The sequence below is a fragment of the Mandrillus leucophaeus genome, unplaced genomic scaffold (assembly GCF_000951045.1).
Source record: "Mandrillus leucophaeus isolate KB7577 unplaced genomic scaffold, Mleu.le_1.0 Scaffold1486, whole genome shotgun sequence".
Taxonomy (NCBI): domain Eukaryota; kingdom Metazoa; phylum Chordata; class Mammalia; order Primates; family Cercopithecidae; genus Mandrillus; species Mandrillus leucophaeus.
In genome coordinates, this window is record NW_012101461.1 from 393,290 (window position 1) to 415,446 (window position 22,157).

Sequence of the window (22,157 nt, forward strand, 5' to 3'; positions counted from 1 at the left end):
TTTAGTGGAGATGGGGATTCACCATGTTGGCCAGGCTGGTCTTGAACTCCTGGCCTCAAGTGATCTGCCCGCCTTGGCCTCCCAAATTGCTGGGATTACAGGCGCGAGCCACTGCACCCCGCCTGTTCTTTTCTTTTGGTCTGTTTTGTCTGTTACTGCAGCAGTACCACTCTGTGTGGATTACGCTCAATCATTGCTACAGGACTTGGTATTTGATGTAGTTATTATAGGCTTTGGTATAGGACTCCAGCTTTGTTCGTTTTTGAGATTGCCTTGACTATTCTTGACTTTTTAAGTTGCCATATAAGTTGTAGACTCAATTCTGGAATTCCCACAAAAGAAACTGGATAGGATTTTGATTATATTTTGTAGAATCAATAGATAGATTTGGGGAGAAGTGAATTCTTTTAACAAGATTGAATCTTAAAATTAATAAACACCATATATGCCGTTTGTTTAGGTTTTTAATTTCTCTCAAACTTTTGAAGTTTTCACTGTGGAGATCTCATGTGTTTTATTTGATTTATCCCTAGGTATTGATGCTTTTTGATGTTATTGTAAAGGGTGTCACTTAAAAAATTACTTTGTTGTTGGTATATAGGATTATAATTAATTGTTGTATATTGAATTTTTCACATTCTAAAGGTTTTTATGTAGATTATTTTTGCATTTTCTCTATGTAAAATCTGAAAATAATACATAATTGCTGTCTGTCCTTCTGTCTTTTTGTCTTACTGCACTAGTAAGGACCTCTCTAACACACTTGAAAAAGATGAAAGTTGATAGTGGGCATCCTTTATTTCCCAGTCTTACGGAGAACATTTTCAATATTTTATTGTTAGGTATGATATATGCTATAGATTTTCTTTAATGACTTTACCAGATTAAGCAAGTTTCTTTTTATTCTTTGTTTAAGTATTTTCATCATGAATGATGAATTTGGCCAAATGTTTTTTCTGCATTTCATGATGATTATAAGATTTTTCTTAATTTTTCTCTTATTGAAGTGAATTACTTTGATTTAAAAAAAATTTAAATGTTAAGTAACCTTTGCATTCCTGGAGAAAACCCTATTTGGTTGTATATATTCTCTTTTTTATTATTGTATCAATTGCTAATATTTTGATGAGGATTTTTGCAACTCTGCTTATGAAAGAGATTGGTCTGAAATCTTCCTTTCTTATAATGTCCTTGACAAGTTTTGGTACCAAGTTCGGAGGTATTTCTTTTTTTTTCTATTTGTGGAAGAGTTGCTTTTAATAATACATGTTTAAGGTCTGTAGTGAAGTTCATTTCTTTATCATTTGTGTCACTTTATTGTCTTCATACATTTTGCTAAGAAGTTATCAACTGTGTTAATCTTTTCAAGGAATAATTTTTGTTTGTTTTGAGGCAAGGTGTCACTCTGTTGCCCGGGATTGAATGCAGTGGTGCTATCATGGCCCACTACAGCTTCGACCAGGTGCTCGCCCCATGCCCAGCTTATTTATTTATTTATTTATTTATTTATTTATTTATTTATTTATTTGAGATGGAATTTCATCATGTTGCCCAGGCTGGTCTTGAACTCCTGAGTTCAAGCAGTCTGCCCACCTTGGCCTCCCGAAGTGTTGGGATTACAGGCATGAACCATCACATCTCAAACTTTTGAAGTTTTCAAAAGTTTGCTATTTTTGAAGTTATTAAAAAATAACAATTTTTGACTGTTGAGTTTTTCTATTTTATTGATAGTTTTGTCCTTCGTTATTTCCTTCCTAATCCTTTTTTTGTTTTCGAAGGTTAATTAGCTGTTATTTTTCTAGCTTCTTGAGCTGGAAGCACTAATTTTTTGCCTTTTAAATTTCTAATATATTGTTCATTACATGGCTTTGTAAGTATCCACAAGTCTTGACTTGTGTTGGGAAAGGCAGTCTCATGCACACAGTCCTTCCATCCCTTCTCACCAAATAGAAATGGGCTTTGGGCCTGAAACACTTTCTTACCAAGAGGTAAGAGTCCTCATAGCCTGTGCTGGACCTATTTTTTCCTGTGTGGGAATATTTTTTCCTGTTTTAGACTCAGTGTGTACTCCTTTGCTCTACTTCAGCATGTGTGTCGTATGTCACCTGGCTCACCTACAGTGTCTCCCCAGTGGGGAGGGGATGGAGGGATGGGGTTGGTCTGCTGTAGCCCAGGAGGGGTTTGTGTAGGCCAGTTGTTGGCATCAGCTGCTGGGAGGCACTTGCCCACCATGGGAGACCAACACCCATTACTGAAGCTGATCTTGCTTTGTCTCCTCTCTGTGTGAGTAAAGCGTTGTTCCATGCAGTGCTTGACTGCGCATCATGTTTTCTTTGGTGACTATGATACCAAGAAACAATGAACAGAAAGAAGTTCTAAGACTTCTAGTGTTGATATTAGGTTACAGATACCACTTGCTTGACAATATATGTTTATTATCATTTAGTTCAAAATGTTTTCTAATTGCCATTGTGGTGTTTTTTTCTTTATCTCACTTATTTTACATGTGTATTTGATTCATTTCCATTGAGTTGGTGCATATTTAATTTTTAAAAAAAATTGTTATAAAAACATAAAAATTCATTATCTTAACCGGTTTTATTTGTTGTGCATGTTATTGATATCTAACTCATATCCACTGTAGTTTGAGAAGATACTCTTAAGTGATTTTAATCGTTTGATATTTGTTGAGGCTTGCTTTATAATGAAGCCCATAGTCAATTTTGGTAATGTTTTGTGTAGCCTTGAAAAGAAAGTATGTTCTTGGCCAGGCACGGCCCAGCACTTTGGGAGCCTAAGGTGGGCAGACTGACTCCAGGAATTCAAGATTAGCCTGGCCAACATGGCAAAACCCTGTCTCTACAAAAAAATGCAAAACCTTAGCCGGGCGTGGTGATGCACGCCTTAGTCCCAGCTACTCGGGTGGCTGAGGTGGGAGGATTGTTCCAGCCTGGGAGGTTGAGGCTGCAGTGAGCTGTGATTGTGTCACTGCACTGCCGCCTGGGTGAACAGAGTGGGACCCTCTCAAAAAAAAGATAAGAAAAAGAATATTCTGTTGTTGAGTGTAGGCTTCTGTGTATGTCAGTTAATTTGGATTTTTAATTTTGTTGTTTAGAGCTCTTACTACATAATGATTTTTCTCTGCTCAAAAAAATGAAGTCTTGTAAAAAAATAGTGTTATCTATAAACATTAAAAAAATTAAAATTGAGGTCTTGAATGGTGTGCTCAAATTTCCTACATTTATTATGGGATTTGTTTAATTCTGTAAGTTTTTGCTCTGTATCTTTTGAAGTTGTATTGTTGGATGCATACACATTTAGAATTTTTATATCTTCTGGGTGGATCAATCCCTTTGTCATTATAAAATGTCCCTCCTTATCTTTAGTAATATTTCATTAAGGTCTATTTTATCTGTTATGAGATAGCTAGCTACATCAGCTTCTTCTCTATGTGTTTTGTAAGCAGCATATAGAGTTATCCTTTCATATCCATGGCTTCTGCCTCCGTGGATTCAAGCAACTGCGGATTGAAAATATTAAGAGAAAAAAAAGATGGTTGTTTCAGTACTGAACATGTGTAGATATTTTTTCTTGTCATTATTTCTTAAACAATACAGTATAACAACTATTTGCATAACATCTACATTGTATTAGGTATTGTAAGTAATCTAGTGATGATTTAAAGTGTGTGGCAGAATATAAATAGGTTATGTGCAAATACTACATCATTCTATATAACAGACTTTCAGAACATGTAAAATAATATGAACAAAAAAATGTAAAACAAAATTTAACAGGCTTGAGCATTTGTAGATTTTGGTGTTGTTGTGGGGGTGGGGTCCTGGAATGAATCCCCCTCGGATACCAAGGGGATACAGTGGGGCCATTTGCAGATCCTCTAGAGTGCTGTCTCCTTTCTGTCTGTCTCCCTGTCTTTCCGGTTTACTACTCTGTCCTGCATACTCTAGCTGTTTTGATATCCTCCGATGCTCAGTTTATCTCAATTAATGAAGTCCACACAAGCTCCATCTGGGTTCTCTTTCCCTTTGCTGGGACCTGAGAATTCTCTCAAGACATTAAGCTGGGGGCAATCATAGAGTTCATATTGTTTGTTTCCCATCTCTCAGGAATCACTGTTCTCTCTAAAGTCCATTGTCTTAAAAATTGTTATTTCATATGTTTTGTCTGGTTTTTATTTGTGGGAGAGAGGTTGTTTCAAGTAAAAGGGTAAATCCTGTCCCCATTACTTTGCCTTGGCCAAGAGTGAAAGTGGCCCATTAGATGATTTTTATCAGTGATTTTCAACCTTTTCTATAGGGTTAGAATTCTTTGTTTAAATAAAATCTTGTCCCCAAGTGTCATGTATATGTGAAATAAACGAGGGCAAGATGGTGGTAGTGTAGTATATGCGCACATGTGCGTTTGTACGTGCTGGGGATATAGCAGAGCTTTTTTGCCTACTTGGATTCCCATTCCCATTCCTTGAGGGCTTTATAGCCCAATTTGAAAGTCACTAATATAGAGAGTAAAAATAGGTATATTAAAAAGTAAGCAAATGAGAAAATAAGCCAGTTATTAGTTAAAGAGGAAACAAACTATCCGGAAAGGAAATTTACAGTATATCTCATGTTGGGGTTTGGCAGGATGTGTACAAAATAGTGTAATTGAAGATTGATAAAATAAAAAATCTGATATACTTATATTGGGTAGAGGAAGATAGGAGAAGTGACAGAGAGAGAGAGAGAGAGTATATGTGTGAAGAAAATAAGAAAGCTCAGTCTCATAAGAAGTCTCAGATAATGTGTAGACTTTACAGAAAAGCAGTTTAAGAATGGTATTTAAAAATAAGGAATTAAATAGCATGAGAGTTGAAAAGTAGTTTAGCGGGAGGTCTACTGCTGATTGATAAAAATAAAAATTACAAAAAAAAAGCAGATAGTAGGTTTGGAAGTGGAAATAATTGAATACAAAATTCTCTTGCAAGAAATTTGGCAGAGAAGGGAAGGAGAAAGAAGTTGGCCTCTAGAAGTGGGTGGGATACATGGCCGCATAATATATTTTTCCATCCCATAACACTTGGACCTTTTAACTTTTTTCCCCCCTTTTTAACCTGTCTTTAAGGTGTTTTGTTTTGTTTTGTTTTGTTTTGTTTTTTTGAGACGGAGTTTCACTCTGTCTCCCAGGCTGGAGTGCAGTGGAGCGATCTTGGCTCACTGCAACCTTTGCCTCCTGAGTTCAAGTGATTCTCCTGCCTCAGCCTCGTGAGTAGCTGGAATTACAGGCATGCACCACCACACCCAGCTAATTTTTGTATTTTTAGTAGAGATAGTGTTTCACCATATTGACCAGGCTAGTCTCAATCTCCTGACCTGAAGTGATCCACCTGCCTCGGCCTCCTGAAGTGCTGGAATCACAGGCATGAGCCATCATGCGCGGCCTGTCTTTAAGTTTTATCATTTACTTGTTTTGGAATCTGCTAGCAAGTGAATGTTACATACTTGTGCTATATTATATTATGTAATTCTCTAATAGAAACTCTAGAATTTCTCCTTGATGTTTTATATTTTGTAATTCTCTAATAGAAGCTCTAGAGTTCCTCACTTACACTTTGATTAGTTGTATCATGCAAGTTAAAAACTATAATTTTCTAACATACTCAAAATTGAGATAATAAAATATTCGTATATTATCCAGAATCCATATTTGCTTCATTTGGTTTTTAACCCCTTTAAAGTCTTCTAAAGCAAATCTCAGTCAGACCTTGTCATTGTCTTTGTGTATTTCCGTATGCATTTGTAAACATAAAAAAAATTTTTTTACATGATCGCAGCACCATTATAACACCGAGCAAAATTAGTAGTAATGTCTAAGTACTGTTTAATAGCCAGTTCATAATAAAATTTTACCTCAAAAAATATTTTTATACATATTTGTTTGAGTTAGGAAACAAACTAGATGCATCTGTGTGTTTCCTAAGCCTCCGTAAACTAGACTGCCATACTATTGACTATTGGTGGGGCGTTTGTGTAGAAAGACCCACATTGTGGATTTGTATATTTTTTGTTGTTCCTCTTTGTGGTGGTTTTTTTTTTTTTTTTTTTTTTTTTTAGAGAAACGGGGTGTCACCACGTTAGCCAGGGTTGTCTTGAACTCCTGACCCCAAGTGATTCTCCTGGCTTCCAAAGTGTTGGGATTATAGGCATTCATGCCACTGTGGCCAGCCATGTGGTGTTTCTTAGGAATAGGAAGATCTGGCCGGGCATCGTGGCTCACACATGGAATCCTAGCACTTTGGGAGGCTGAGGCGGGTGGATCACTTGAGATCAGGAGTTCTAGACCAGCCTGGCCAACATGAGGAAACCCTGTCTTTACTAAAAATACAAAAATTAGCCGGGTATAGTGGCAGGTGCCTTAATCCCAGCTACTTGGGAGGCTGAGGCAGGAGAGTCACTGCGCGACTCTGTCAAAAAAAAAAAAAAGGGAAGATCTAGAAGCTTGATTAGATTTCAAATCATGGGTAGTGCAGTGTATTTCATATTGCATCACATCAGAAGGTATAACATGTCAGATTGTTTCTTGAAATCAGGAGGTGACAAATGACTCCTACCATTATAAAATTACCTGTCAATCTTTCATCTAATGGTCTTATTCATTGAAGATTGTTTCCTGAATACTTTTTCTGTTGTATCCTCCACATTTGTCAACTGGAATTCTTTGGTACATAATTTTCTCTCATTAATTAGAGCAGTTTGGATATTATGAAATGTGGGTTACATAAAATGTAGGATAAACGCTTAATTCTGCTTAATTGCCAATTTTCATAGTAACATTGATAACTTCATCAATATTAAGCAGTTAAAAAATAGACTCCTGGGTTGTTGGAATTTGTTAAAGGGTAAGTTTAAATTGTATTTTTAACCAATATAGATGTTGTTTTTAAAAATTACGTGATGAGGTAAGGCAGAGAACAAATTGAGAATCCGTTATTAATTTTCCTAGTATTTAAAAGCTGTTAATATTTAAACTAAAGATTAGAAGTGATTAGTAGCTAAATTTACTGGCTTAGTAGTATACATTTTAGGGATTAAAGTTTAACGGGATATAATTCGTCGTGCAAAACCAAATGCATATAGGGTAATAGTAACTTGAGAGAGTAACATTGAATGGCATTTCTGACTAAGTTGAAAGCCTTTTTTTTTTTTAGATGTGAAAGAGAATTTGCCCAGAAATGATATTTAACATTTAGCTATTTGGATTTAAGCTACTTTTAGAGACATATTTAAAGTATTGTTTTTAAATATTGTTTTAACATATATTTTAGTCTTAATTATTTTATAATTTCAACATTATTTTGCTGTTTTGTATTGAAATTTAAATGTATCATTGGCTACATTTACAAGCTTACTGAGTGCCAAGCACTGTTCTAGGTACCTTTATGTATATAACATATTAATCTTCAGAGCAATGCAAGAAGTAGATGCTAATATACTGATTTTATATATGAAATAGAGACACACAGAGGGTAAGTGACTTGCCTAAGTTTACTCGGTTTGTATGTAACAGAGCTGGGATTCAAACTCAAACTCTGGCTCTGTAGCTCATCCTCTCAACTACTGCCGTGTGAAATACTTAACAAATAGTGCAGGATAAGCCCCATTAAAAGGAGCTCACTAAGATTTATATTTTGTCTCACCTCTACTGAGGTGGAATTTTATATTTCTAGTATATATTTAAGATAGTATACATAGCTAGAGTGTGTATAGTGTATTTTAATAGCATATTTTAGATGGTTCAGCACATTGAGTTACTTGTGGTTTATATATGAGGTGGGAACAATGCAAAAGTAAGAAGTATTACCTGTACATCTTTAAACTGAAGTCATTGTTCTCCAGCGAGAGACCGGTAGAAACTCACCTGTAACTGAAGAAGTTGGGTTTATTACTCACTGCAGTAAGGGAGAACTACATCATTGAGAATGGTGGGGATTTGTCTGTGATTTGGTGGAGGGTTCGAGGTAAACAGGGTATTCTCTGGATTGGATGCTGTCAGGAAGGAAGTGGGATAAGTCTATGACTTAGGGGTATCTTAATCTTACCTAGAAGGCTGAAGAAATGAAGCAGGGCCAAAGTTTGACTGGAAAAGAGCAGCAGTCACTCATATTAGCCAGGATAAGGAGATATTTGGTAATTGTTGTCATTTGGACAAAGTTCGAATTTTTCTTCCACCTTCAGACACGATTACAGAGTGGTTTTGTTGTTTTCTGGATCCATTATAATCACAGAGTGACTTCATCTGATGTTGAATATTGATGTTTTGTAAAACTATGTTCAGCATGACTTCAAGGCCTACTGAGTGCCAGGCCATTGTTTTGCTACTAATTTTTCCACTAGTAAACCAGGTTCATTGCTGTAAAAATAGAAGTTAGTGAACATACATAAGCCAAAAGATAAAAGGTTAAAAACAAAAAAATAAAGAAACAAGATTTAAACTACCTTGTATCTTTGTAGACAAATAAATCTTTATACATAAAATATTTTGATAAATGTGGAATTATATTATTCACATATCTTTTTATTCTAGAGGTTTCTTTGCCTATCATTTCATTGCCAATTATGTAACTGTTGTGCAATATAGAAAGTTAGGGCCAGGGTCATTGGAGTTGTGACACTGTGTCATCTTTATATATGTTTAATTAGTGTTTAGTAATCTGTATTGAGTAATCATATCTGTCTCTAGCCCTTACATGTATACATCTTTTTATGTTTGCACAAATAAATGTGTATAATATAGCATGGTCAATTTAGGGATATGTTTGATCATTATAGGCAAGAACAAGAGAATGCAATTGTTATAAGCTGGATGAAGACATTAATGTTGGTAACTATATGAGTTCTAGTGTTAAGTACCTAGTATTAAGTATTAAGCACCTACTATTTGCTGTGAAGGTTCAGAAAATGGAGATGATTTCTGGAGTTTGAGGAGCCCGGAGTCTCATTCATTATAAACATTTCAGAATGTTAAAAGGTTTCTCAATCTTTATTACTGTATTTGAAATATTTTATCTATGACATCTGAAGAAGTTACAGAACAGCATGTGTGAATTGATAGTGGCATTGTGATAAGAAATAACATGTTTTTCATTGCAGATTTTAATAAAATTACAATTATGATAAAAAATACTCATTTTAAGTATATGTACTTCCTGACAGTGTCTTTCATACAGTCTTTTTGAAATCTAGGTGGAAAGCAACACTAGTATGCACATATCTAAAAAATGGGGATATTCAAAATAAGTCCCTTTACACTGGTTCATGAAGTGTTACTGCATTATGTGAATAAAGGTAACAGCTAAGACCTATATATAATACAAACCATTATCTCAACACTGGTTAGTTGTATATAATTAATAGTTTTAGTAAATAGTTTCACATCTTTTTTCATGTCATTTAATATCAGTCTAATTGAGATAGAAATATTTACCCTCTTTCTCAAGCGTTAGTTAAATGTGTATACATACTTTTAAAACTTCTGTTCTTTTTTCCTATTCTTGCCCTGTTGACATGGAAAAAATATCCTGAATTCTTGCTTTCGCTTTCTTTTCTCCCTTTGTTCCACTTGGGAGCCTCCAAAAGTGCTGAATTATAATAGAAGTTAAGTGTTAGTTCTAGTGTCAGATTAATACAGAGGAAAATGAAAATTATTTTAATAGACTTTTATAATTAGTATTGCTAATCACCTGTTTCCTTTTGAAATACACCTTCTGTGCTCAGATCTAAAAAAGGATTTAAAGTACTTGACTTAAAGGTCTTGACAAGCCCCAAAGTCTCATTTAAAAAAATACCATAGAAATCTCTACTTATCTCTTTTGTCTTTCTGTAAGGTTGTGTTTTTGTTTATAGCCATAGTGGTTAAATTATAATAGTCAAAACTGTTATACCCTGAGTGCATAACACAATGTTTAATGCATGTTATGTTAGATAATCTTTAAAATTAATATTTAAAATTGAGTTTTTAGTAAGTTGGAGATTTGCCATAATTAAATTATGGTAGATTATATTTGTATATTTAGTAACAAGTCTATGAATGTTGTTAAGGACTTCTATAAGTAATGAACCATACCAGGAATAGGGCAGTGTTCCCATTCTCAGAGACTTTCCAATCTGTTGGACATAGGAGAGATTCCCTGTATGTGTACACACACACATACACACACACAGATGTGCAAAGATTGTGATACAAGGTGGACTGTAAGAAATGGCATGTATCAAAAAAGTTATATAGAAATATTGAAGACAGTGAATAATTAACACTTTGGATCAAGGAAGGCATGTTATATGAATTAAGGGCAACATACTAACATTAGTTGTCCCCTTAGTTTAAATATAGAATTAAAATTATAGATGTTAGATAAAATTGTATTCAAAGATGGTTCTTTTATGTTAAGAAGTTGGTGTTTTCTTTAATAAGTATTTAACTCATGATTTTCAATTTATCTCCTGTTCTGTAAAGATAGATAATTCCTTTTTTTCCCCCATTTTTAATTTTTATTTTTGGCAGCTCTTCACAGATGGAATCACAAATAAACTTATTGGCTGTTACGTGGGAAATACCATGGAGGATGTAGTCCTGGTGAGAATTTATGGCAATAAGACTGAGTTATTAGTCGATCGAGATGAGGAAGTAAAGAGTTTTCGAGTGTTGCAGGCTCATGGGTGTGCACCACAACTCTACTGTACCTTCAATAATGGACTATGCTATGAGTTTATACAAGGTGAAGCATTGGATCCAAAGCATGTCTGCAATCCAGCCATTTTCAGGTACATACATTTTTTCTGAATTTTTCCTTTTGAAAAATGTGGGCATTTAAGTGCCTTAAGGAAATATTTTTTAAAATTGCCTTTTCTTTGTTTGAACAACTATTTGGTTAACTTAGAAACTTTGTTTAGCTAGGGTTTTTGTTTTTGTTCTTGTTTTCCCTAAAAAGAAAGAAGTAAATTTCTTTGTATCTGCAGTTCTCGTCACTGACTCTTTGCAAAGGAAAAACTACAAGAGCTTTTGGATTAACCAGCTGCAGAGAGTCGAGGCTTCTGCTTAGTGTTTTCCAGTTAGTATTTGAGTTGACGTGTTATACATTTGTTACTAACAATTGCTTATTACTTAATTATTCATGTTTTCAGAGTTCTTGCTTAGTAAAATTTTATTAATTTGGTTAACAATTCTTTGTTCTTTAAGTTGTTCATTATTATTGTGCTTTCTATAAAGAATAATGTCATATATGCTTGATCATTTTTCCAAAATTGCCAACTTAAAAAATTCTCTTTCTGCTCTTGAAAACTCTAGAAAAATGGCCTTTTTTTTTTTTTTTTTTTTTTAGACGGAGTCTTGCTCTATCCCCCTGGCTGGAGGGCAGTGGCGTGACCTCGGCTCACTGCAAGCTCCGCCTCCCGGGTTCACGCCATTCTCCTGCCTCAGCCTCCCGAGTAGCTGGGACTACAGGTGCCCGCAACCGCGCCCGGCTAATTTTTTGTATTTTTAGTAGAGATGGGGTTTCACCGTGATCTCGATCTCCTGACCTTGTGATCCACCCGCCTCGGCCTCCCAAAGTGCTGGGATTACAGGCGTAAGCCACCGCGCCCAGCCTAGAAAATGGTCTTGATTGGAAAAGAGCAGGTTACTTCATAGGTTAAAGCAGCAGTTCGCAACTATTTTGGTCTCAAGACCTCTTTATAGCTCTTTGAGGCTGAGTGCCCAAAGAGCTTTGTTTTAATATTTGATTAACGTTTATCAATATTTGCCATATTAGATACTAAAACAAATTTTTTTAGAATAAAAGAATATCAAGTACATGTTCTGTTAGCTGTCATTGTGATGAAATTATCACATATCATGTAACCTCTTGAAAACTACACTGTACACTTGTGAGAGAATGAGAGTGAGAAAGGTAAATAATATCTTGTGAAAATAGTTTCAACTTTACAAAATTCCTGAAAGGGTTTTGGATGGCCAGGGGCTCCCTGATCATAGTTTAAGAATTGCTAAGTTAATACACTGGTAAAAATGGAATGTACCAGTATCACTTACCTATTGTAAACCTATATCAAATAATATATTAAAATATTTTGGCATAGAAATCTGTTCAAACCCTAGTTTTTAGCCATTACATATATTTTCTTCTTTTACATGAATCTGATCTTTAGATGTATTAAGAGATTCTGATTAATACATTTGTGTTTACTGCATATCAATTGTTTGGTAATCTTTAGGCTTGCATGTATTTATAAATCCTCAATCTGTTCACAGTGGTTGGCAAATACCTATATAACAGCAGTAAAAATGAATAGATGCATAAATTGGATCCCCCCCAAAGCTGGTTTTGTATATATACAAAAACATATTTCATGAAGTTCCTAGAGAAAGGCCACATGAGTTTCCTTCTAACTAAAGCAGAGAGTAAAACATGATTTATCTTTTTCAGTAACCTCAAATAGAAAAAATAAAATTATTATAGTTTTTGATCAAGAACAGTGAAGGTTTGTCAAGGCCGACTTTGGTATTTGATACAATGTTATAAACATGTTTTCAGTAAAAGTATCCTTTTCTATGCTTTTTGGTTAGATCTACTTATATATTATTTCTTTCCAAAATGCCAAAGCCTTTGTTTATTTTTCTCTACTTAGATCTTTTTAAAGATATATTTTTTATTGATACATCCTCTACAGACATCCTCCCTCATTATGAATATCAGAGTGGTACTTTTGTTATAATACACAAACCTATATTGATACACCATTATCACCCAAAGTCCACAGTTTACATTAGGGTACACCCTTGGTGATGTACATTCTGTGGGTTTGGGCAAATACATAATGCACGTATCCACTGTTAATAGTGTCATACAGTGTAGTTTCACTGCTCTAAAAAAATCCTCTGTGCTCTGCCTATTCATCCCTCTTTTCCCCTTAACCAGTGGCAACCCCTGATCTTTTTACTGCTTCCCAGTTTTGCCTTTTTCAGAATGTCATATATTTGGAGTCATTTAATTAAGTAGCCTCATTAGTTTGGCTTCTTTGACTTAGTAATATGCATTTGTTTCTTCCATGTCTTTTTATGGCTTATTGGCAGATTTCTTTTCAGGGTGCTGAATAATATTTCATTGGCTGTACACCAAGTCTATTTTGTTCATTCAACTACTGAAGGACATTTTGGTTGCTTCCAAGTTTTAGCAACTATGAATTAAGCTGCTATAAGAATCTCTATACAGATTTTAATGTAGACATACAAATTTTTAACTCCTTTGGGTAAATGCTGACGAGCATGATTGCTGGATTGTATGGTAAGAGTATGTTTAGTTTTGTAATAAACCGCCAAACTTTCCCAGAATGGCTGTGCCATTTTACATTTCCACTAGCGATGACTGAGAGTTGCTGTTGCTCCACATCTTCACCAGCATTTAGTGTTGTAAGAGTTTTGAATTTTGGTCATTCTAATAAATGTATAGGTATCTTATTGTTTTTGTTTGCATTTCCCTGATACGTAATATGGAATATCTTTTCATATGCTTATTTACCCATCTGTGTATCTTTGATGAAATGGGGTTGTTTGTGTTCTTATTGCTGAATTTTAAGAGCTGTTTGGTGTATTTTGGATAATAATCCATTATTGGATATGAGTTTTGCAAATATTTTCTTCCAGTCTGTGCTTTATCTTTTTATTCTCTTGGCAGTGTCTTTTGCAGAGTAGAAAGTTTTCATTTTAATGAAGTCCAGCTTATCTGTTCTTCCTTTCATGGATCATGCCTTTGTTGTCGTTTTTTAAAAGTCATTGCCAAATCCAGGGTCATCTACATTTTCTCCTATGTTATCTTCTCACAGAGTTTTAGTTTTGGATTTTACATTTAGGTCTGTAATCCATTTTGACAAAATTTTAATGAAGGTGTAAGGTATATGTCTAGATTCATGTTTTTGCATGTGAAGGTCCAGTTGTTCAGCACAATTTATTGAAAAGTCTGTCTTTTCTCCATTTTATTTCCTTTGCTCCTTTTCAAAAATCAGTTAACTATTTATGTGGGTCTATTTCTGAGTTCTGTATTCTGTTTCTTCATCTGTTTGTCTAATCTTTTGCAGATATCACACTACCTTAATTACTGTAACTTTATAGTAAGTCTCGAAGTCAGGTAGTGTTAGTCCTCCAACTTGTTCTTCTCTTTCAAATTGTGTTGGCTATTCTGGGCCTTTTGCCTCTCTATAAAAACTTTATTTTTTACATTTTAAAATTGACTTTTTAAGAATTTATTTTTAATTGACAAATAATAATTGTGTGTATTTGGGATACAGTATTCATGTAAACTTTAGAATCAGTTTTTCGATATCACAAAATGACTTGCTGGGATTTTGGTAGGAATTGCGCTGAATCTGTAGATCAAATTGGGAAGAACTGACATCTTGGCAGTATTGAGTCTTTTTATCCATGAACATGGAATATCTCTTATTTAGTTATTTGCTTTCTTTTATCATAGTTTTATAATCTGCCTCATATAGATATTGTACAGAGTTTGTTAGATTTATACCTAAGTATTTTATTTTTGGGGGTGCTACTGTAAAAGGAGTGCATTTTATTTTCAAATTTCAGTATTCATTACTGGTATGTAGGAAAGCAATTGACTTTCTCATGTATATATTTTTTTATCCTGCAAGCTTGCTATAATTGCTTATTCCAGGAGGTTTTTTTGATCCATTCTGTTAGATTTGCTCCGTAGAAAATCATGTTGTCTGCAAACAAAGACAGTTTTATTTTTTTCTTGCCTCTTATTTTTTTTTTTTTCTTGTCTTAATGCATTAGCTAGAACTTTCAGTACAGTGTTAAGAAGGATTGGTTAAAAAGCGATGTTCTTTCTTTATTCCTGATCTCAGTGAGAAATCTTCAAATTATTTGTCATTAGGATGTTAGCTGTAGTTTTTTTGTAGATATTCTTTATCAGATTGAAGATACTGTCTCTTTATTCCTAGTTTGCTGAGTTTTTATGATAATGGGTGCTGGATTTTGCAAAATGCTTTTTCTGCACATGTTGATAGGTTCGTGTGATTTTTCTGTTTTAGTCTGTTAATGTAATGGATTATAAATTAATTTTCAAATATTGAACCAGCCTTGTATACCTGAGATAATCCCACTTGGTCACAGTGTATAGTTTATTTTTATACATTGTTGGATTTGATTTGCTTATGTTTTGTGTCAGCAAATATATAAAAAAGAAACATTTAAAAATAATGTTTTAAATAAATAGGAAATACAAAAATGTAGTGTTTTCTGTTGTATATGATATTTGCTAATAGAAAACAATTGAGGTACACTTGATTAAAGTGTTTTTAAGAACTCTTCTTTTTCAATGAGCATTTTATTTAGTTAATAAAAATTTGATTTGATTATAGTTGTTCTGAAAAAATTTGATTATGGTAAGTACAACATAAAATTTACCATTGAAGCAGCATTTTTATCTGGGGTAATACCTGAGGTTGGTTGTCTCACAGCTACAGAAAACTAGGATGCAGACAACCAGAGTGAGATTAAGAGCGCAAGTTTAATAGGCAAAAGAAAGAGAAGAGCTCTCTGTGCAGAGAGGGGTCCCAGAGAAAATGGGTTGCCAGTTCTGTGCTGAAACGCACGGGGTTTTATAGATTAACTGGAGGAGGCAGTGTTTGATTTGCATAGGGCACGAAAGATTGGTTGGACCAGGTGTGCCTTTTGCATAAAGCGTGTAGAAGCTGGTGGCCCCACTTTAATCTTTTATTATGCAGATGATTCTCTACCTGGCCAGTGCCATGTTGCCTGCTTCTTTTACTGGACACATGATGACAAAGAAAAGGGAAGATGGAGGCTCCATGTTGAATATACCTGGCTTCCAGGTAGCCCTTTTCTATTGGCACAGCTGCTGGCATTTACCTATGCAAGCTTCTAGCTTGCTTATCTATGTCTGCAGCTTGAATTTTCAGGCCACTCTTTGTTAGAAGTGATTTGGGGGCTGCTTTCTATTAAAAGGGAGCCCTTGCCGATAACTCCTTTACCTTCACTATCTGCCTAAATAATTTCTTCCTGGCTCCTGTGTCACCATCTTAACCGTTTTTTAACATGTACAGCTCGGTAGTGTTACTGCATTCACATGGTTGTGCAACTAATTTCCTGAAAAAATTTTTTTTTTTATCTTGTAAAATTGCAATTCTATCTTTTTTTTTTTTTTTTTTTTTTTTTTGAGACAGAGTCTTGCCATGTCGGCCAGTGGTGCAATCTCGGCTCACTGCAACCTCTGCCTTCCAGGTTCAAGCGATTCTTCTGCCTCAGCCTCCCAAGTAACTGGGACTACAGGTGCTCACCACCTCACCCTGCCAATTACTGTATTTTTTAGTGCCCACCACCTCGCCCTACCAATTATTGTATTTTTTAGTGCCCACTACCTCGCCCTGCCAATTATTTTATTTTTTAGTAGAGACGGGGTTTCACCATGTTGGCCAGGCTGGTCTCAAACTCCAGACCTCAGGTGATCTTGCCCACCTTGGCCTCCCAAAGTGCTGGGATTATAGGCGTGAGCCACCAGGCCTGGCCGATTCTATGCTTTTTAAACAACAAATCTTCCTTCCTTCCTCTAGCCCCTGGCAACCATCATCTACCTTCTATCCCTAGGAATTTGACTACTTAGGTACATCATGTTAGTGGAATCATGTAATGTTTGTCTTTTTGTGACTGGCTTATTTCACTTAGCATGAACACTTCAAGGTTCATCTATGTTGTGTAGCATGTGTCAGAATTTTCTTTTTTTTCAAGGCTTAATCATATTCCTTTGTATTTATATACTACATTTTGTTTATTCATCCATGGATGTATACTTGGGCTAGTCAGTTTTGGCTATTGTGAATAATGTTGCTGTGAACATGAATATGTAAATATGTTTTTGATACCCTGCATTCAGTTCTTTTGGATAAATGCCCAGAAGTGAAATTGCTATATCATATGGTAATTCTGGTTTTAATTATTTGAGGAACCACCATACTGTTTTCTGTAATAGCTGTAGCGTTTTATATTCCCATCAACAGTGCACAAGGGCACCAATTTCTTTACATTCTTACCAACAGTTATTTTATTTTTTACAGTAGCCATTCTAATGGATATGAGGTGGTATCATATTGTGCTTTTGATTTGCATTTGCCTAATGAGTAGTAATGTTGAACATATGCTTATTGACCATTTGTTTACTTTTTCTGGAGAATCACCTATTCAGGTCCTTTGCCTGTTTTTTCATGGGGTTATTTGTTATTTTTTGTTGTTGAATTGTGGGAGTTTGTTACATGTTCTGAATGTTATCTCCTTGTTAAATACATGATTTCCAAATATTTTATCTTATTCCGCAGGTTGCTTTTTCAGTCTTTTGATTGTGTCCTTTGGTGCATAGTTTTTAATTTTGATGTGGTAGAGTTTATTTTTACTTTTGTTGCCTGTGCTTTTGATGTCATATCCAAGAAATCAGTGCCAAATATCCAGCGTCATGAAGCTTTATCCCTGTTTTCTCATGAGCGTTTTAATACTTTTAGTTCTTACGTTTAGATCTTTGGTCCATCTTGAGTTAGTTTTCGTATATGGTATATGGTGTAAGGAAAGGGGCCAGCTTCATTCTTTTGCATGTGGATGTCTAGTTTTCCCAGTACGATTTGTTGTCCTTTCCTCATTGTTCTTCTCTTCCCATTGTTGTCCTTTCCTCATTTAAGGTTCTTGGCACCCTTGTTGAGTACTGTTTGACTGTATAATTGTGGATTTGTTTCTGGGTTCTCTGCTCTATTCCATTTATCTATATGTTTTTCTTTGTGACAGCATCATACTGTTTTGATTACAGTAGCTTTGTGTAATAAGTTGAAATCAGGAAGTGTAAGACTTCCAACTTTACTCTTTTTCAGTGTCATGGACTCTCAGGTCCCTTGAGAGTCCATGAATTTTAGGATAGATTTTTCTGTTTCTGCAAAAATTGCCTTTGGGATTTTGATAGAGATTGCGCTGAATCTGTGGATCACTTTTGGTGGTATTGAAATATTAACAATATTGTTTTCCAATCCATGAACATGGGGTGTCTTTCTGTTTATTTGTGTATTTAATTTTTTTCAGCAGTGTTTTATTATTTTCAATTTACAAGTCTTTCACCTCCTCAATTACGGTTATTCCTGAGTGTTTATTTCTTTTTAATACTATCGTAAATGGAATTGTTTTCTTAATTTCTTTTCTGGATTGTTCATTGTTAATGGTGTAGAAGTGCAACTGATTTTTCTGTGTTGATTTTCTGTTCTGCAGCTTTGCTGAATTCGATTTTTAGTAAAAACTGTTAATTTTCTTAAAAATCATTCTTTAAAATTTTCATGCTTTGTTCAGTCCTTATTTATTAAAAATTTTAGATGAGTATGGAACTTGTGATTAGGTCATAATTTTTAAAAATCTCTTCAGAAAGCCTAGTTTTTAACTATATATAGGTGGCTGCCACGGTTACAATCGAAGTATACTTATTTCCATGAGAAGATTTGTATTGTAAATCAACTGCCTTCCTTTCTGCTATGATCTGAATATTTGTATCCCCTCAAAAACCTTTTGTTCAGACCTGATTCCAATGAAATAGTATTAAGAGATGTGTCCCTTTGGCAGTATTAGTCATGGGGGTGGAGCTCTCATGAATGGCATTAATGCCCTTATAAGAGAGGCCCAAAGAAATTTGCTTGACCCTTCTACCATGCGAAAACGCAGCAAGAAGGTGCCATCTGTGAGGAACAGAACTGTGAGAAAGAAATTTATGTCATTTATAAGCTACCTTGTTTATGGCATTTTTGTTAAAGCAGCCTGAAAGGACTAAGACACTTTACATGTTAATTGTGTTATATAAAAGATAAAAAAGACCAGTAATTTTGAGACCTGTAGATATTGGCTTGAATTCTGGAGTATGAGAAGAAGGTGATGTGGCTTTATTATCGAAGAATAGGCAGTATTTTAAGTGGATGCTCATTTGGTTTTTGTGTAAGAAAACCTTTTTGTTACAATTATTAGTACATGAGATTATTAAAAATTCAAAATAGATTTTAATCCCCCTGACATTTCAGTTACTAACAGCTAAGTAACTGGACAACTTCTAACATTACATTTTTTTAGTACACAGAAAATTCAAGTAATTTTAAAACTGCTTTAGATTAATCTTGAAATGTATATTTGCTCTGGAATGACCATACTGCAGCATGATTCTCATGAACTTCAAAATACTTTATTTAAAAAACAACTTGAGGCAGCAAAAGTATTATAGTTGTCTGACTTTATCCGTGTGATATGCGGGGCCTCCTTGTCTCCTGATCTCAGTAAGCTTACACTGATCGTTTCAGATCAGAAGAGCAGAAACAGCTTAGTTCTAAAGGGACTGCTGGGAAAACATTTCCAAATAACTGCAGCACTTGGATGACTACTTCCCTGAGTTTTGCTTATTCACTGAAAGCAGAACTACTGTGCCGAGCCCTCCAGTGACACGGGCCTTCTGCTCTCCCAGACATTTGCCTCTCTTCCCACCTGCTCTGAATCCAGCATGGAGCAGATGAGGAAGTCATGGAGTTCTGTCCGTTCCAGCACGTGTGTCCCCTTTGCAAAAAGGGAAATTACGTTTTGTAAGAGACCCCAAATCAGGGTCTCATATAAACCCTGGGGTAAAACTGTTAGAAATGATATTATTATTCATTTATTTTAAAAAATCACAGCAAATAAAGTTTGTTAGAGTTAAATACGTGTGACCCCCTCCTAAATCATCTGTTTCATTTGTTTAGTAAATATTTCTAAGACATAATATTCTGTTGGCACAGATCGCCCCTTGTGTTTCATGTAACACAGATTGTATCTTTCTTCAAGCTTTTTGTTTCCCCCTCTTCTCTGAAGTTTTAAAACCAGTTTTAACTGGCTTAAAGTGTGTGTGTGTGTCTGTGTGTGCATGCATGTACATGCATGCATTTGCACTTTCCTTTGTTTTGATTTTATCACCACCTGGCCTTTTCATCAAGTTGCCTGGTGCTTAAGTACCACAGTTCATTTGGGCTTAGCTTTCTGTGTATATATGCGACTGACATAAAAATAATTTGTTTTCTGTATTCTTGTGGACATGAGTTTATGGTCTTAGGGAGGGTCATTCAAAATGATTTAGTTTATAAAAGTAAATGTTTATTTACTCATTTGTTTGAGAGTTATGAACCAAAGTACACATATATAAAAAGGTTATGGATTTTAATATTTTAACAATGTATTAGATTAAAGATGAGACTAATACTGTTGCTGAGGATGATAATTTGACGATTTACAGTGACATAAAGGAGAAGGAATTTATTGGTACTTGTAATTGCGAATACTGAGTTCAAACATGGGGTAAATCCAGGGACTGTAACAATGTCATTAGGAATATCACTTTATTCTGTTTATTCTTTTACCTTTTTTTTTTCCTTGCAAACTTTCCTTAGGATTCTCCATAATAATATCAGTTGGTTTCTCTGACCAGTTTAACCAACCCAGGGGGAAATTTTTCCTAATTTTCTAATAGCTTCAACAAAAGTGAGATCAAGTCTCTGGCTTGGTTTGGGTAATATGTGCTGAACCAGCCTGAATGATAGAATGCTCTGAGCAAGTCAGGGTCATATGTTCACTCACTATTGAAGTGAGTGATGCACATGGGATGCAGTTAGGGTTGAAATCAGTTCTGTAGTAATGACGTGAACTAAAAGTAAGAGGGACAGAAGTTTCTCCAAAGGAAAATCAGGGCTCTTTAGTTACTAGGAATGAAACAAAAACAAGAATATTCACAATAATATAGAAATGTAATAATAAACGTGTTATTTAAGGATTGATATAATGCTAGATTCTCTGTGGGCCTTAAGTGGTTTTCAAATGTTTTTACATATTAAAATGACTCGGGAAGGTTTTAAATATCTCAGTGTCCTGGCTGCACACCAGGCCAGTTAAATCAGAATTTCATTAGTTTCTGTGTAATTAATTTGTTTTGAAGTTCCTTAGGAAAATCATGCTAACAAGAACTAGGTAGACAGAGCTGGTAGAGCCGAGGTTCGAAAAGAGGGATTTCAGGGGACAGAGAAGTTCACATGGGAGAAGCAAGATCCAATGGAGAGAACAGAGAGGCCTCAAAGAGAGACAGAAAGAAGGACCTCCAGCCTAGGAGGTACCTTTCAAAGGAAGCCTGGGACTCTAATCTAGTTTCAGAGAGTACACTCAAAATCTTAAGTATCAAAGTTCTTGCCAGCTTCAATGGATATTCAGTGGTTCAGGAATCTGACTCACCAATGGATCCCCATCAGTCAGTCAGAAGTGAATTCAAATGTGCAAACATAGGGTCCTGGGTCCAGTGATGAATCTGATTCTGAGTCACAGCACCATAACTGTTAAAGAAAAAATTATTCAGCGATACTTGCTAAAGCATGATAAGGCTGACTTTCTTCAGAATCATTGAGATACAGGTATAGGGACCACAGCAGTGGGATTTTGGAATTGGAGAAGAGAGACTGGGCCCAACTCCAAATGCAGCATGAGCAAGTGGGAATGTATATCCAAGGAGCAGGGTAGGGGTTGGTGGGTGGAAGATTAAGAGTAACATCAGAGTACAGGGTTTCTGGGTAAAACAACCTAATGGTTCTTGCTGAAGATGGCCAGAGTAATTAATTTGGGGAATGGTGAAGGATAAGGAACCTGATCAGATATCAAGGGTGGGGATACTCTCGCTAAACGGACTCAGTAGGATTCTTGCTAAAACTGGTTTTTACAACAGGGAGCACATGTAGGTCTACAAGAAGATTCAGAAGACTGACTAAAGTTTCATCAAGAATCTTTGTCAGTAGACTTGACCTTTTTGATACTTAAGTTTTTCTTTTTATGCGGTTTTGTTTTAAACAGGCTAATAGCTCGTCAGCTTGCTAAAATCCATGCTATCCATGCACACAATGGCTGGATCCCCAAATCTAATCTTTGGCTAAAGATGGGAAAGTATTTCTCTCTCATTCCCACAGGATTTGCAGATGAAGACATTAATAAAAGGTAAAATTATTTTTATATTTGAAATTATGTTTTATGTTGCTTTGCTCTATGATAGGGTTTCAAAGGTAATT

At 35.2% G+C, this 22,157-nt stretch overlaps 1 protein-coding gene across 1 annotated transcript in view; it reads left to right on the forward strand.

Moving 5' to 3' along the window:
* Positions 1-22,157, forward strand: part of ETNK1 (ethanolamine kinase 1) — a 63,499-nt gene that overhangs the window by 10,307 nt on the left and 31,035 nt on the right. Inside the window, exons 2-3 of the mRNA XM_011974764.1 lie at positions 10,558-10,817; positions 21,946-22,086. Coding sequence (XP_011830154.1) covers positions 10,558-10,817; positions 21,946-22,086 — 401 coding nt within the window. The remainder of the gene's footprint in view (positions 1-10,557; positions 10,818-21,945; positions 22,087-22,157) is intronic.